Raw genomic sequence first — 15,881 nt, 5'->3', positions numbered from 1 at the left:
GCTGGACAGTCAAATTACAGAGCTGACCGTCTGCGGTTGGGTTTAAAGTGCCTGAAAGTGCCGCAAAATAATTACAGGGCATCTACTATTTAAATAATATGCCATCTGCTTCAGTATGTGTCAACAAATTGACAAACATTGATGTTAGTGTGAGGCTTTCAGGAGCCCTGAGCGGTTTTAGTGAGATTTTTAACTGCCAGGGCAACACAAATGTCCCGGTGTAGTAAATTGGTATGGTGTCATAAAAAGTGTTTAAAATTAATAATAAGTAATAAATATCATTTTTGATACTTTTTTTCTGTAAGAGCGGAAATACAATATTTTCTACATTAGAAACAGCAGAGTATTATCCAGTATGCACACAGTATCACACACAGTGCACTTCTTTCGTTTTATGTGTGTATAGGAACGTGTTGATCGAAACAAAAGTTGAAGTTCGAGGCTGCAGGGCATTTGTTGTTTTCTGCAGACGAGAGATGCAGATGATAAAATTCATCATGGCATTTCAGAGAGATTGGCGTATATTCTTCCTACCCCTCCCTTTGAATATATTCCTCTCTTTTTCTCCCTCTCGTGTCTTCAGGCTGTTTATTTACAGTTATAGTTCTTGTGTGACATTGTGCATCAAGCCAAGTTTTTTTAAAGATACAGTTCAACCCAAATTCCCAGTCAATTTAACATGTCACCAAGCGGTCATCAAGATATAGCCCCAAGATATGATGTGCTACATAGATTGTCTACACATTTACAAGTATGCACAAACGTGATTTTATTGGATGACTAATTCTCTTCATTCATAAATATCTTTATATCATCAGTAAACAACATTTGAATGATGAACTCTCATTTAAGCCGGCAGTGTTTTGCGATGACATTCTCTCTAGTCTGTCTCTGACATGGCTGGAAGTTTTTCTCCTATGAAACTTCGCTGTTTAAAATGAATCAATAAGTTCACTCCAATGGAACTGGATCAAGTGCTAAACCCTGTATTCTGTTGGAAATGTGAGAAAAGAGGCCTTCCCCAAGATATTTAATTACATTTCAATAATATATAGATTACATTAGATATGAGTATTTTTCACGTTTCAAGTAGAGTCATGCATTACTGAATATGTGTTGAAAGTGGACTTTTTGTGAGCTATTCATCACCATCATTATTTTTCAATGTACTGTACATGAAAACAGTAATACATTTACACATAACCAAGATACAACCCACATTATTGTAATAATAAGACACATTTCTGGACTCATTGTACATGGACAGTGTTTTTTGTTTTATATCGTGCATCGTATTCTTTCAGTTTTTTTACCCCACTGAATATGTTTTTTATGTCTGGATGTCACAGTAACCGTATCACTCTGACGCTCAAACCTGATTGGCTATGAGGATGATGGATATGTCACCATGCACTAGACACGCTGAAGAGGTCAACGGGTACTTCTCTGAGAAGTGCTCCAGTGAGCGCCTACAAGTGTGTCTGTTTAAAACCCCCGATACAGAATGGCATGTCCTTATTGCGCATTTGCATTTTATACTTCTGCTACGATTTTATACTGCCATAAAACTTGTTACGGAGAAAGAATAAAAATGAGGTATAATACATTTGTGATTTGCATCTGATTAGCATATCACTTCCAGCTCTTAACATAATCTTAATTAGAAGTGCAGTTTGCAAAATCTGCCTAAAATTCCACAACAGCCCTCCTGAGAGACCGGCCTACAAGCCTGCAGCCAACACAAGCAAATTTCTCTCTTCTGATTCATCTCACTTTGATAAAGTTGATGAGCTTTTTAATCAGAATGTATACATTCAGCGGACCCGAAGGGTTTTTCTTTTCCAGGTATTTTTTTATTCGTTGGGAGATGTGTATCTTTATATGAGCTTAAAGAAAAACGAATCGTGTTTACTGAGATAAAGTAGAATAAAATGAAATGCTTTGAACACATGCACGTGTGATTTAGAGAGGGAGCTAAAGGATATCGTATCCTTTTTGAACGCATGGGACACATGGTGTGTTTTCTCCAGAATACACATCAGCTGCACGGTCTTAACATTGATTTGTATTTTGACACCAGTGTTAGATTTTGTTGCTTATTTGAAACGCTTCCTGTCGTGACTATTTACATATTCATATTCGTAAAGTACCTGTCCAGAGGTGTTATCGAGATGGTCACCAAATGAGCTCAATTGCTTTTAAGGAACTTGTGAGGAATCGCCCTACTATTAAAGTATTAGCGTGAACCTAGGAGGAAAGTGTGTACTTTTGAACAGATACAGTAGGTATTTTGCTTTGTCCCTCATTAGCTTCACAAGTCCTTTTGAATATATTTTCTTTGAAGAGTGTTTTTTGCTGTCTCTGCTCTCTTACTGCTCAACTAAATGAGCAAGAAAAACGGTAACAATTAAAGAGCGTTTAAGCCTTTCACCCACTCCTCCGGCTAATTGGTGACACAGCAATTCGGTTTAGCCCAATTACTCTCTCTCTTTTTCACGCACCTCTCATTTCTCCTCTGCTTGGTTTCCGTCAGGACTCCAGCCGTCCGCAGAGCTGAAGCGCTACGTGAACGCGCTCATTTGAGGGATGATGTTATTAACATTCTGAATGCTTGTGCTTCAGTGGATGGTGACTGGAGGCAATTCATTTTATGTCTGTAACTGACTAAATCTCCTATGATTTGAATGCCATGGGGCTTTTGTCCTCCATACCTATTAGAGAGATTGAAATAGGAGAGGCTCACATTATTGTGCAGGATGACTGTTTAACGGTTGTGGAGAGTGAGTGTGTATGTACTGTATGTGCATGAAGTGACTTGGCTCAGCTCAGGTTGTCTTCTTCATTGTATTGATTGTGCGATCACTGTAGGCTGTGCGCTGTCTCTGGGGGCTTTGCTGGATTTGCTCTCGCGCTCTATCCTTCGGACATTTGCCGCTACCTGCACAGATCAATACTACAAGCTGATCACACTCTACAAGTGTACACTGACAAATACAGGCCAGCGCCGAACCATGCTGGGTGCAAATATACACATGAATAAATACCAATTTGGGATAGAGAGAGAGTGATGAACCGTGACAGGCAGAGAAGATAAAGCGGTACCCAGGGTTGGCAATCAGGATGCCCTGGGGCCAGTGTGAGAAGTTCAGGCTAGTTGACGAAACTGTCACCCGGCCAGTTCGCATTTACACTGTCAGGTTTATGTGTGTGTGGGAGTTTGGTGTTCAGAAACCAACCACAGACAGAGACATTAAAGCATTAAATAGCTAGACAGAGGGCAACAAAATGTAACAGTACACATGGCTCTCAATATCGATATTTCAAAATATCTACTAATCTAATATTAAATAAAATTATAAATATAAATATATAAAGTATTAAAATGTATTTTTTTAAATGAACACTTCAAATTTTTGTCGTAGCGACACTTCACAAAGGACAATGAAAATAGCTGAATCAGTTGGACCAACACAAAGACAAAAATACAGTAGTGAGTAAAAGTGACTAAAATGTTTTATTTATTATTATATATGTAAAATTTTATTTTATTTATTTTATTTTTATCTTATATTAGAATAAACCCATATTCCTTGTAGTTTATTTCTTGCCAAATCATTTTGTCCAATAAAAACCGTAAACAGAAATACAATAGTGACTAAAAATGATGGCAGCTTGAGACAATTTATGTCTTTTTATGAAAACATTATATTAAATATGCATTACAATTCGATTTTTTATTATATTTCTTATAACCCCTAGACATCACTTTTGGAGACTATTGTACCTAATCCAAAAAATCTCAATTGAAATCAAGTCTGTATACTTGAGTTGGGAATATTAGACTCAAACCAAGACAGTACATGACCCTTTTCACAAACGGTACATCTATTTCTCACAGAGTCTACCCTGACTAAGGTCTGTTTCATGTCCCCAGACTGATCGTGAATAAATTCATTTAGGGCATTCTTCAAACCACTTTCACACCTTTTCCAGTTAAAGCATACTTGCATTTGTGTGCCTCATTCTCTGGCCATTAGAGGAATTATCCAGCTCATTAAGGATTAATTGCCCCATCATTAATAGATTTAATAAGAGACCTCTGACTTGTTCTGATTGGGTTTTGAAATATGGTTGAAAAGGAGCTTTCAGACGCTTGCCTTACCTCAGCTACGCTCTTATTAGACTGATGTTAATTGTAGCGGTTGAACGTTTTAACATGTAATGAGCTAAGCCCTTTAATATATGATGCTTAAGCAGACATACTAGAAGTAGAATATAACAACTTCCCACGATCTCAAGAAATATCCCACTGTGCTTGGAATATGATCATTATTTTCATGATATCCATGTGGAAGTCTGCCACCTTTGCTGGGTTTAAACTTGCCATGAATGTAGATTTCATGATAGTACAATACTACATGAACTTTTTTGCCTGAAAGCTGGAGTTTAAAGTGGAAGATTCTTCCTTCAGGCCATGTATTTGTGAAACTGATGGTATGTATTTGTAATAATGCTGGCTGAAAAGAGGCTTTGTTTGAGTGTGAATGATTGGTTGATCATATTGCCCCCACAAGCTCCCTGTTCCTCTAATGTTCATGTTAGTGTATTGAGTATGTTGGGACAAAAGTGAGTGATGATAGACTATACACAAATGCTGAGATCTTGTCTATATCCAAAACCTACTTCCAAAATGAAAAAAAAAAACAATATAATTTCAGAAAATAACAGATGTAAGATGTGGGGATGTCACAATATAATGGTATTGACAATCATTGTAATATTATAAAGACATGATTTACATGATCTTTTTAATAGAACACAAACTGTTGCTCTTCTCCTAAAGCTTTAGGGGCCCTATTTTTATGATCTAAGCACATGGTTTAAAGCGCAGGTGCACTCAGGGAGTGTCCGAATCCACTTTTGCTAGTTTAACGGCGGGACAACGGTCGGCGTGCCTGGGGGCATGGTCTAAATGGGATGTCCCGATTCTCTAAATGAGTGATGGGTGTTTTTTGGGCATAACGTGCAATAAACCAATCAGAATGTCATCTTCCATTCCCTTTAAGAGCCAGTTGCGCCCGCGCCATGGCAGAATCGCTATTTAAACAGCGGAATTCGGAAGAGCAGACACTTCTCCAGAAAGGAAACGCTTCTACTCGTGCGAAAGGTTAAAGCCCTCAAGCAGACAATCTACAGGACAAGCCGGATTTTATCTTTATGTCCACAATAAGAATCTTTTACATTGTAATTCATAAAGAAAAATATTTTGAATTATTTTGTGCTTTTGCGCCTCCCGCTGTGTGTAATAATAGAGTAAATGTACGAGTGTTGTGCACCTGCCTATAGGCGCATATAACACGCTCCTTAAATAACTAACAAAATATTGACTTTAGACCAGGTTTGAGTTGGTCTATGGCGCAGTCTATTTTCAGTTCCTCAAAATAGCAAGACGCCAACAATGCGCCTGAGCACACCTCTTTTTTAGACACATTGCACCCATGGCCCTAAAATGAGTTCAAATGCATTTTCTATTTAAACAAAGCAGCGCAGGAGGGGGAAATTATATCTGAGTCGGGCTGAAACAAGCACTTTATAATACTTATTAGCACTTATACTTATTAGGGACCACCCTAATAAAAACAGTGTTTATGGAATTTGCAGAATTTTATCCAATATCAACAGTCTCCTGGTGAGCAAGCCAACATGGCAACAGTGGCAAGGAACCAAAACTCCACTGATTAATAAATGGGAGAAAAAAGCTCTGGAGAAACCAGTCTCAGCTGGGAGTGCCAGTGCTCCTCTGACATGTTAAAGCTCAAGTAAATTAATAAATCTTTATATATATTAAATATGCATTACAATTAGATTTTTTATTATATTTCATTTTACAAATATAACCCCTAGACATATCCAAAAAACGAATCAAAACAATCTCAAGTGAAATCAAGCCTGTATACTTGAGTTGGGAATATTAGACTCAAACCAAGACAGTACATGACCCTTTTTACAAACGGTACATCTATTTCTCACAGAGTCTACCCTGACTAAGGTCTGTTTCATGTCCCCAGACTGATCGTGAATAAATTCATTTAGGGCATTCTTCAAACCACTTTCACACCTTTTCCAGTTAAAGCATACTTGCATTTGTGTGCCTCATTCTCTGGCCATTAGAAGAATTATCCAGCTCATTAAGGATTAATTGCCCCATCATTAATAGATTTAATAAGCTGAATATTGTTATTCAGCATCTCTCTTCTAAAAATAATTTTAGAGACAATGGTTAGAAATCCTCTCTCTGTCTCCCCACACTTGTATTATAAGATAAAGAGGAATAGAACTAGAAAATTGAATAGAACAACTTTGCTCTTCTCAGGGTGTCGTCGTTTCCCGTTTAATCACAGTCGTTGTGCTTGTATATTGTATGTATGTAAGAAAGCAGGGCCTCTTCAACTTGAGGCTTCACAGCCGACCACACAGTTTGTCAAACCGCCTTGTCCTCACTCTGTGCTGAGGTATTTTATTTAGATCCATTTTTATTTACAATAAACACATCACTGAATCATGACGCCTATGTGTCTGTTTCCGTTATTTACAATACATACAAGAACCATACTTAAAAACAAATGTATAGTATAATGAAATGTAAGTCGCTTTGAATAAAAGCGTCTGCCAAATGCATAAATGTAAATTTTATTATACGTAGCCGTGTAAGATAAATCAGAGATAAATCAGAATAAAGAATAATGAAGCAACAGAATGATATAAATATAAACCTGATTATTTTTAGCAACAGAATTAATAAATAAACCTTGATTTAATCTAGATCGAAGTCTAATCCTAAATCTTTGTATAAGGTCATATTCTTCCATTCTCAGCTTGTAACAACTTGAGCAAGCCTTCTGAAAATAGGGCACTGGTGCTTTGTCATCATTTGCAGCAGCAGGTGCTCACCATGACCTGTGGAATAAAACCAAACGAAAACATGAAATGTAGTGGACATCACCAGCATATTCATTTTTACTTCAAATGTAAATCTGTCCAGTGCAGGTAAAAGGGGAATTCTGCTTGCTTTTGCAACAGCTCGACTCAATCGAGGCCAACTTTCTTTAGCATCTTCTAAAAACAGCCCGTGTATGTGCCGAAGAGCAAATCAAACCGGCTGGAGTGAAGATTTGCTTGTTTTTCAGCGCAGCAGACAGTATTAAGTCAATTATTGACGTAACAGTCGGTTCCAATTTGGATTGATTCTTCCTGCGAAATGAACTTGTTTATCATTGATCGTGCGATTGAAATATAAATATGTAGCAGCTGTCCTTCATCTATACTGGAAGGTTATTGGAATGTTATCTGCGATTGCAATTATGAAGTCGTGAATCTCGTTTGATTGACTGATGTATTGATTTTACGTGTCTCTTGTCTCCAGCTGTTTCCTGTCCCTGCTGCTGGTTGCTGCTGTGGTTTGGAAAGTCAAACAGACGTGCTGGGCATCACGGAGGAGAGAGGTAACAGCTGCAAATTAGCACTTCCTGCGTTCATTGATGTGTTCACACTTGATATCGGTTATCGCCCGAGGTTTCTTAGTATTTTGCCTGTGATTTCAGGATTAACGGCTGAGACTCTACATGTTTTTGCAAGCATGTATTTGTATCTTATCTCAGCTGGTGCGTTATTGCCTTCACCATCTGTGACCTCTGATGATGCTCCTGGGGATTGTTGAAAAAACGTCTCATAACTTTAACCCCATTATAGTGTATGAAACTCATTGTATTATACAGCGCGTCTGCTCCAGGATCAGAGGAACAAGCTACATTTTATAACTTGTTTCTTGCTGTTACGCTGCAAGGCGCAAACGCCTCCCTGCGTTTGATGGGTGTGTAAATGTCTCTCGCATGCCGGCCGAACTGCTTTCTTTTAATGAGAGAGGCGCAATAATAAACACAATTTTCCTTCATTACCCATCTTCACAAACCAATTAACCCTGACAGGGGCTCGTGTAAAAGCGATGGATCCATATCTCTCTAAAAGCTTCAACAGATACATAGAGGAAGCCTTCTTTCTCCTCTCATGCTGACTCTCTCTCTCTCTCTCTCTCTCTCTCTCTCTCTCTCTCTCTTTATTCCTTCGTTCATGTGTTATTTTACTGGGCACATAAATGCAAATGGGTTGTCGCAAACGAGTTGTTATCAAGCTTTTTTTAAATCAATAGAATAATCAAGGTCTCTTTAATTGAAAGCATGTCGCGAGCGGTAAGTGTTGGTTTATTGGAGTTAAATGCATGCTTTATTCTGCTCACTCTTCAACAATGGCTGTCACAGTTGGCGCTTTGTACAAAGTGTATTTGGATAATAGAACAGTTTAAACCAAACAAAAGACATAATGCACACTTAAATCTCCCAAAAGCCATCTTTATTGGAGGAATTGAATCACAGTCAGGGGATTTCACTGAATACATTGTTTATTTACACTTGCTATTATTTTGTCTCACAGTTATGCACATTTGGAAGCAATATTTTACCAATTGCAGTAGCCGTGGTCTACACTCAAAAGTTTGGAAACACTTTCTTGAAATGTTTGCAATAATCCTACAAATCTTTTGATGTATGCTTACATTTGTTAAATTACTATACATAATATAATTTTGCCAACATATACATTTCTTTAATAAATATTATAATCTTTGACGATGCTAAAATATACTATCGGTTTTGATATATTTTAGAAGATTGTATTTGCTTAATTCCCACAATTGCAGCTGTGCTACTCTATAGTTAGGATTAATGTACTTATATTTTATAGACTGGTAGTGTATATTAGATGTGCACAGAAATGGCTAACATGATAGAATAGCTAGATTCTTGGTGATGTATTAATAGTTTTTGCATTACAACTTTTTCCTTCTATGGAAATCTCTAGTTCAGTGGTTCTCAAACTGGGTGACCCCAAGATGGATCTATGTGTAACAGATTTTATGGCATTTTTTGAAATATATATATTTTTCAAATCTAAATCTAAATAATTTATGTTCCAGCATTGTATAACTGAATATGTTTTTGATTTAGTTAAAATTCTAAGTTTAAGATTATAAGTCTTTAATTTGGGGGCCACAAAGTGACGAACTCAACAAAATGGGGGACTGACAACGTAAAAAGTTTGAGAACCACAGGTCTAGCAGTCATGTTTCCATACAGTGGAAGTCAATGGGTTCCCAATATAGGTTAAAATATGTTTTTCTCAAGTGTCAGGCAGTGATGATGTCAGACTCAACAGGATCTATCCTACACCTTTCCCACACAACTCGATCACCTCCATAAACAGTCAATCTGCTTTTTAGCATCTCAGGCTATATCTCCGTCCTGCTTTGGCTTTATGGTTATGTAGAGGCTGATGAGTTGGGATCCAACAGAAGTTTTATGGAGTGCTACCTCACTTTGCTCACCACCGCCACTTAATTGTGTTGCCTTATTGTCAGGCCCCGTTGCTGACAGCGGCTAGCTTTAGATTTGTGGTGCTGGATGCTTTAAGCCTGCTGTAGCGGTCCCTTCATCACTTTCTCTCTCTGCAGCCATCAAGTGGGAAATTAACAATGCAAATCAATGGAGCTGAATGGTGTATTTTTTATTATCCCCTCTCTCTGATGTATTTAGAGCATGAATGATTATTTCAGAGATAGATTACAGACGGACGGCGCCGTGAGCACTCAGGGAATCAGTCAATATCCTCGAATGGGCCTAATTCATTATTTCAAACCTCCTCCCTTTTAAAGTGCCGAATATTGCGGAGGATGGGGTGTATTTTCATTTCATTCCACCAAATGTAACAGAATTTATTTGCGGCTGTGATCACGGGATATCGGTATGACAGATAAAGCAATATATGTAGTAGCTGCGCAGCCAAGTACTTTTTGTGTCTCTTAAATCATACTGAACCTAAATACATTTTTTGTGTTCTCGCTTTCCGACACGCTTAAAAATCCATTAACGCGTTCACAGAATTCCCAGGTGGAGAAATTCCATGCGGATTCATCATCATCCGAAGGAAGAAATAATAATATGTCTCCAGTATAGTTAATTATGGATCATAACCAAGACCGCGGAAAACAAATTTAGAACTGGGTTTATGATAATGACTCTCCCAACAATAATTTCTGGATATGAGATCAAACAATCAAAACCACTTTGAAATTCTAATGATGACACACACAAGACGTCTTGTACAGATGTCTATGAGTCTTCTAATAGGGTCTCCCCCCAGCAGACAGGGATTGAGCCGTATTTTGACGACTAACCTCATTACGTTTTGCTGTTGTCTTGCCATAAATGTATAAATAATCAACACCGTGGATTTCATGATTGCACAATGTTTCTTTTCTCAATTATTCATGTGTTGTTTAATAAAAGCCGTCACATCCCCTGTCAAACATAACAATAAGAATGACAAGTATATGATTTCTTGCAGCCTTTTAATAGGTTTCCAGAAAAGAGTTGCAAAGCTCGGCTAAGCCTGGTTTAAATTAAACCTACAGGAATATGACCCTTCTAACATATTCCCAACTGTTGGTTTTTTCCTTGTTGTATATACACTCATGCCTGCCAGATGTTGAATATTTTTATAATTTCACACAATTTCGTGTTGCCTGGCCATGAGTGTTGTTATTTAATGCAAATGAATGTAATATCAGGTTTTTCTCAATATTAAGTGAGTCTTGAAGTGGGTGTGTTTATTTGACCTTTCTGCCACAATATGGTGATTAGTATAATTCCCTCTTACTGGAATTAATTATTTTGAACAAGGTCCAATTTACGTCAGGAGGTTAATAGCATATATTTGTGTGTTTGTTCTATTTACTGATACAGCGATTGTGATAAATGTTTTTGTAAATGTAAACAGGGATATGAGCTTTGCTACCCAAGTTGGCATTTGACCCGGAGTTTATCTGTGAGTCCAGGCTAAACAAAATATCATATATCCCTTAATGCATTTCACTTCAAAACATGACATTCATTGTTTTCAGAGTTTGGAGACAATCTTCTCCAAGAAAAACAACTCCCTGCAATGTTTTTTATTCAGAACAGACACACATAATCCAACTCAAATACCGACCTTGTAATATCTCTATCGAACATCCGTGGGGACTCGAAATAAGTGCAACAGTACAAACACATCTCAGGAAAACTTTGACTCTGTGTTATTTAAGGTCTTATAAGACCTCTTTCAGCAAAAACGAGGACGTTAAATATATAGAGGTTGCCGCTCTTTTACAGTCGGGGCTGCCAGTGCTGTGCTATCAGCTCCGAGCAGGTGACCATCTTTATCATCTAAGGCCGGATTAGCCTGAAGGTCTTGTCTGCTTTTCAGTGGTATCCTAAACACCAACATCAATCTTCAAAGCAGCGAAATCTGTCTCACCTCCTGCTTCTGGCTCCCAGGGATACGACAAGGACTCTTCTGAGAATAGCTCAAATGGTGTCAAAGATCTTTTAAGCACAGGTGTGGAATTTCACGTTACTTTTATTGACTTTATTTTGACTGCTGGTACTGTGTATTTTATATAGAGGTATAAAGATGGGATCAGCTTTGTCACTGTTATTGATAGGTTAGGCTGATCTCTGACGTGTTTGTGATCAAATAAACCAGCGATATCTGTTGGCAGATATCTATTAAACCCAGTGTCTCTATCAAAAACTCTCTTTTAAACTTTCTACAAGAGCATGTATCTTTAAACAGTAAATACCTCTTTCTGGACTCATAACATAGACTCGGGAGTATAAATATAATGTAGAAGGACTTATTATCAGCATAACAGCTTTGTCAAGTTAATGTAGCCTAATTTTTGATGTGTCAGATAATAATGATGAAATGAATTACCTCGTTCAAATTGATGAAGCTGGTTCAAAAGTGTATTTTTGTTAAAGTGTTAAAGATGTCACCAAATGAATATTCTGTCATCATTAACTCATCCTCCTGTCATTTCAAACCTGTATGACTTTGTATCTTCTGCAGAACACAAAGGAAGATATTTTGAATAATGCTGGTAACCGAACAGTGTCGGCACCCATTCACTATCTATTGTATGGTCACAAAACCAATGCAAGTCAATGGGTGCCAGTCAAAATACTTTCTTTTGTGTTATACGGACGAAAGAAAGTCCTTCAAATTTGAAATGAGAAGAGCGTGAGAAAAGGATGACAGAATTATAATGTTTAACATGCATACATTTTTTTACAATCCAGTGTTGGGTCAAAAAGAGACAAATTAAACCTTGCTTTAAGCCATTATTAGGTCAAATATAAACTTTTTACTCTACCGTTGAGTTCCTCCCTTTTTAACCCAACGAGTTGAAAATGACCCGTTTTTTGTAAGTGAAACTGTGAATTAGAGTAGAGTCGCATGTTGACCTTCTTCATCTTTAATTATGATTTTATTGCTCTTATGTCTTTGCATAGTTGGCATATTTGGTAAACACCCGACTCATTCGTGTCCTCCCAGTTAAGAATCGGTGATTATCAAATGGTGGCATCTAGAGACGAGAACAGTGCCGTCTGCTCTAGTTTGCGTTTGCTTAGTGAGCATTTGGAAAATGATCCTGCTCTCAGTCAGCATGAGGTGATGCGAGTGAGACTCACAAAAGAGATGTCCATAAAATATTCAAATGCTGCGTTTGACCCCATTTTATAACATTCTTGACAATTTGAAGTATAAATGTGCTCTGTTGGTGGTTTAGCAATGATCTACAGTATAACAGATGAACGGCTTCACACAAAAAATAACAATGTCGCCATCACATTGGGTGACAGGAATGTTCACACAAAGCAGTAGTCCCATTATGACTTTTGTTAAAATCGAAAATCAAATATTTTTAAAAGGTTTTAAAGGGACAGTTCACTGCGAAATGAAAATGTCTGTCTTCATTTACTCACCCTCACGTTGTTCCAAATCTGTATGAATGTCTTTTTTCTGATGAACATAGATAAAGATATTTTCAGAATGTTTGTAACCAAACAGTTCTAGGGCTCTGAAAAAATAACAATGCTGGTCAAAAGTGCCCCAGAACTGTTTGCTTTCCTACATTCTTTTAAATATCTTCTTTTGTGTTCAACAGAAAAAAGACATTTGTAATGTAATTTTTCCTATTTTCATGAGAACACAGACATTTATACAGATTTGAAACAACTCAAAGGTGAGTAAATGATGACAGAATTTGCATTGCTGGGTGACGTTAGTTACAAACACCGTACACTTTACATTTGTCTTTGAAGGTGACCGGTTTTCTTTTTACCAAATTGTTCACATGATTTGCTGTACTTCATTGTCTCAAAGCAAATGTTGGATTATTTTTATTGTAAGCATCAATCACGGACAGGACAAAAACGGTTCTTTTTCTAGTGTTGAGATATCGGAACACGATAGCAATCAGAACAGGACGATCCCGCTCGTAGGGGATAAATGGCTGAGCTCAGGTTGGCCTGATTCAGGAAATTAAAGCTGTGGTTTAGATTATTAATATGTTCAGTCGGAGAACAGGCTTTTAGAGGCTATTGTTTTCTAACTCACTTTCAGCCCGGCTCTAAAGAGCCTTCTGCCAGGGAAAGAAAAGCCCTTGTTGTGTCGATGCATAAACAAGGCAAGATTTGATCTGTTCTTCTGGTCTTGGATAATGCTTTGTTGTGCCTGTATGAAAGGTTTGGTTTTCTCTTGATCCCTGGCCTCAGATGAGATTTGAAGAGGCAGGGTGATGTGTTCGGATATCAGAGAGGAAGTTATGCCTTATGCATAGGACAACCCGAATTATTCCCTTTACACATCAGACCTGTAATACGACAGGGTTCTGTTGTCAGCCAGACGGGAAAAACTGATTATAAATTGACTTTTTTTGTGAGGTTGTGTCAGGGTTGTCTGTGCGTTCGAGTTGACTGAGTTTGCATGGGCCACAGTTGATTCAGGTGTGCGTATAGGTTAAAGTAGAGAGGTAGAGCGTGTAAGTGCAACACTTATCTGCGGTTTGATGTCACTACTGCTACAGGCTTCTGTCCAGCATCTTGTTTCATCTCTAAAATCTCTCTAGAGAGGAGGACAAAGGGTGTCCTCATTACATTTTCTAACCACTTTGGAAAATTCACCAACGTCTTTTTAAGGTGTCAGACATGCGTGAATGATTCAGGGAAGAACAAGGTAGACCAAAATAAAGCAACAAGTAAACCACATCAACACACATTTAAGATGCTCTCAAGAGGGCTTAGAAACAAGCAGGACATATTTAAGTTGATTTATTAGTTTGTATACAGGTTTGAAATGACAAGAGGGAGTGTAAATGATAACAGAATTTTGGGGTGAAATATCCCTTCAAGTGATATCTCAGTAAATACGTTATTACATTTAAACTGTACTTAGTATGCAAGAAATGTATTTTAAAAGTATTGCTTTTTTTGCTAGGGAAAAAATATGGGTATTGTCAAAAACCATGATATTATCTTACAGTATGCCACAAAAACACATAAATATTTCAGCACTAGTATCAGGTACACACTTCTACAGAGTAGGTGGCGGTTTTGCACCAATTTTGCCTCTTTTTCTGCTCCCATACCCTCATATTTCAAGTGTGATTCATTATACAAAAAATATTGTGAATTCTTTCGATCACAATAATCACGTAGTGAAAATCTGATATCGGGACAGTCCTAGAGCATATGTTAATGTGAATACTGAGTATGTCGAGGTCAATATACACATAAGTAAGTGTCATGATCACGGGTGGTGAGACAAGGACGGAGGACCCAGGTGCAGACAGCGGGTAAGAGGTTAACATATATTTAATAAATAATAAAACAAAGACCCACGTGGGGGTAACATAACAAAACATGGATACAATAACATGACAAAACAGGACTAGGACTAACTACACTATACTAAGACTTAAAATAAACTCAAAACAAGAACTACAAATACACTAAACTAGACTGACAAGACACATGGACTCACCACACAACCAAGAAGACACAAGGGTATTAAATAAGGGACCAAATCAAGAGAGGGAACAGGTGTAGGGCATGAATCAATAACGAGGGAACGAGAGGATGGGAACAGAGACAAGACCAGAGAGAGTGTATGGAAGGCCATAACAACAATAATTGCTTCTCTTCACATTAAACATGAGGTTCTGTCATGATCCTGCCACTAAACCAAGAGAAACATGACATGATGCGGCAGAATCATGACAGTAAGTGTGTTTGCTGTCTGTGCTTTTACCCCTTCTTCATTTCAGGTGTCCGCTGGGTTTGTTTGTGTGTGCGTGTTTGTATGTGCTCATTCATGCTCGTGAAAAGCTCTGATTGTTCTTTGAAGGTTGCACGGAGGATATGCCGAGTTGTTTTGAATCAGGACGATTTCACACTGTATTTTGATGGGATTGCCTGGGGCTTGATTATGTGCTCAGGTGGATGTGAGATGGATGGAGAGATATTAGACCCCAACAAAGCCAAAAATAATTTTCCTTCTCCACTCTTCTTTCTTTATTGATACCAATGTTTCCCTCATTCAATTTATTTAGATTGTAGTGATAGGGTAAATTACAGGACGTTTATACATTATATTCTGAAAAATCAGTTTAAACCTGCTGAAAAGTGGAACAGAGACGAGATGAAGCACATGAGATGACGGTTTTTTTTCTGCACTTCCACACAAATGCAGACACTCACCCTCAGGAACAGCTTGAGGGCCAAATTACAATTCCAAAGATTTGACTGTTAAATGACTTTGAGTCGAGCAGTGCTACAGGCCCGTATTTTAATGCTTTTGTGCGATACGGAGTGCTGAAACTAATTGCACATGAATGCGAGCCTTAACCAGATTAACCACGGATTGTTCAAGCATGTGAATCGCGTTTT

At 37.8% G+C, this 15,881-nt stretch overlaps 1 protein-coding gene across 1 annotated transcript in view; it reads left to right on the top strand.

Annotated features, from left to right (window-relative positions):
- atrnl1a (attractin-like 1a) overlaps positions 1-15,881 on the top strand; it is a 179,826-nt gene that overhangs the window by 100,448 nt on the left and 63,497 nt on the right. The window contains exon 27 of the mRNA XM_079472803.1: positions 7,424-7,502. Within this exon, the coding sequence (XP_079328929.1) occupies positions 7,424-7,502 (79 nt within the window). The remainder of the gene's footprint in view (positions 1-7,423; positions 7,503-15,881) is intronic.

Source organism: Barbatula barbatula (genome assembly GCF_947034865.1).
Source record: "Barbatula barbatula genome assembly, chromosome: 14".
Classification (NCBI taxonomy): Eukaryota; Metazoa; Chordata; class Actinopteri; order Cypriniformes; family Nemacheilidae; genus Barbatula; species Barbatula barbatula.
The sequence above is the reverse complement of the archived record's forward strand: the minus strand, read 5'-3'. Positions and strand labels throughout refer to the sequence as shown.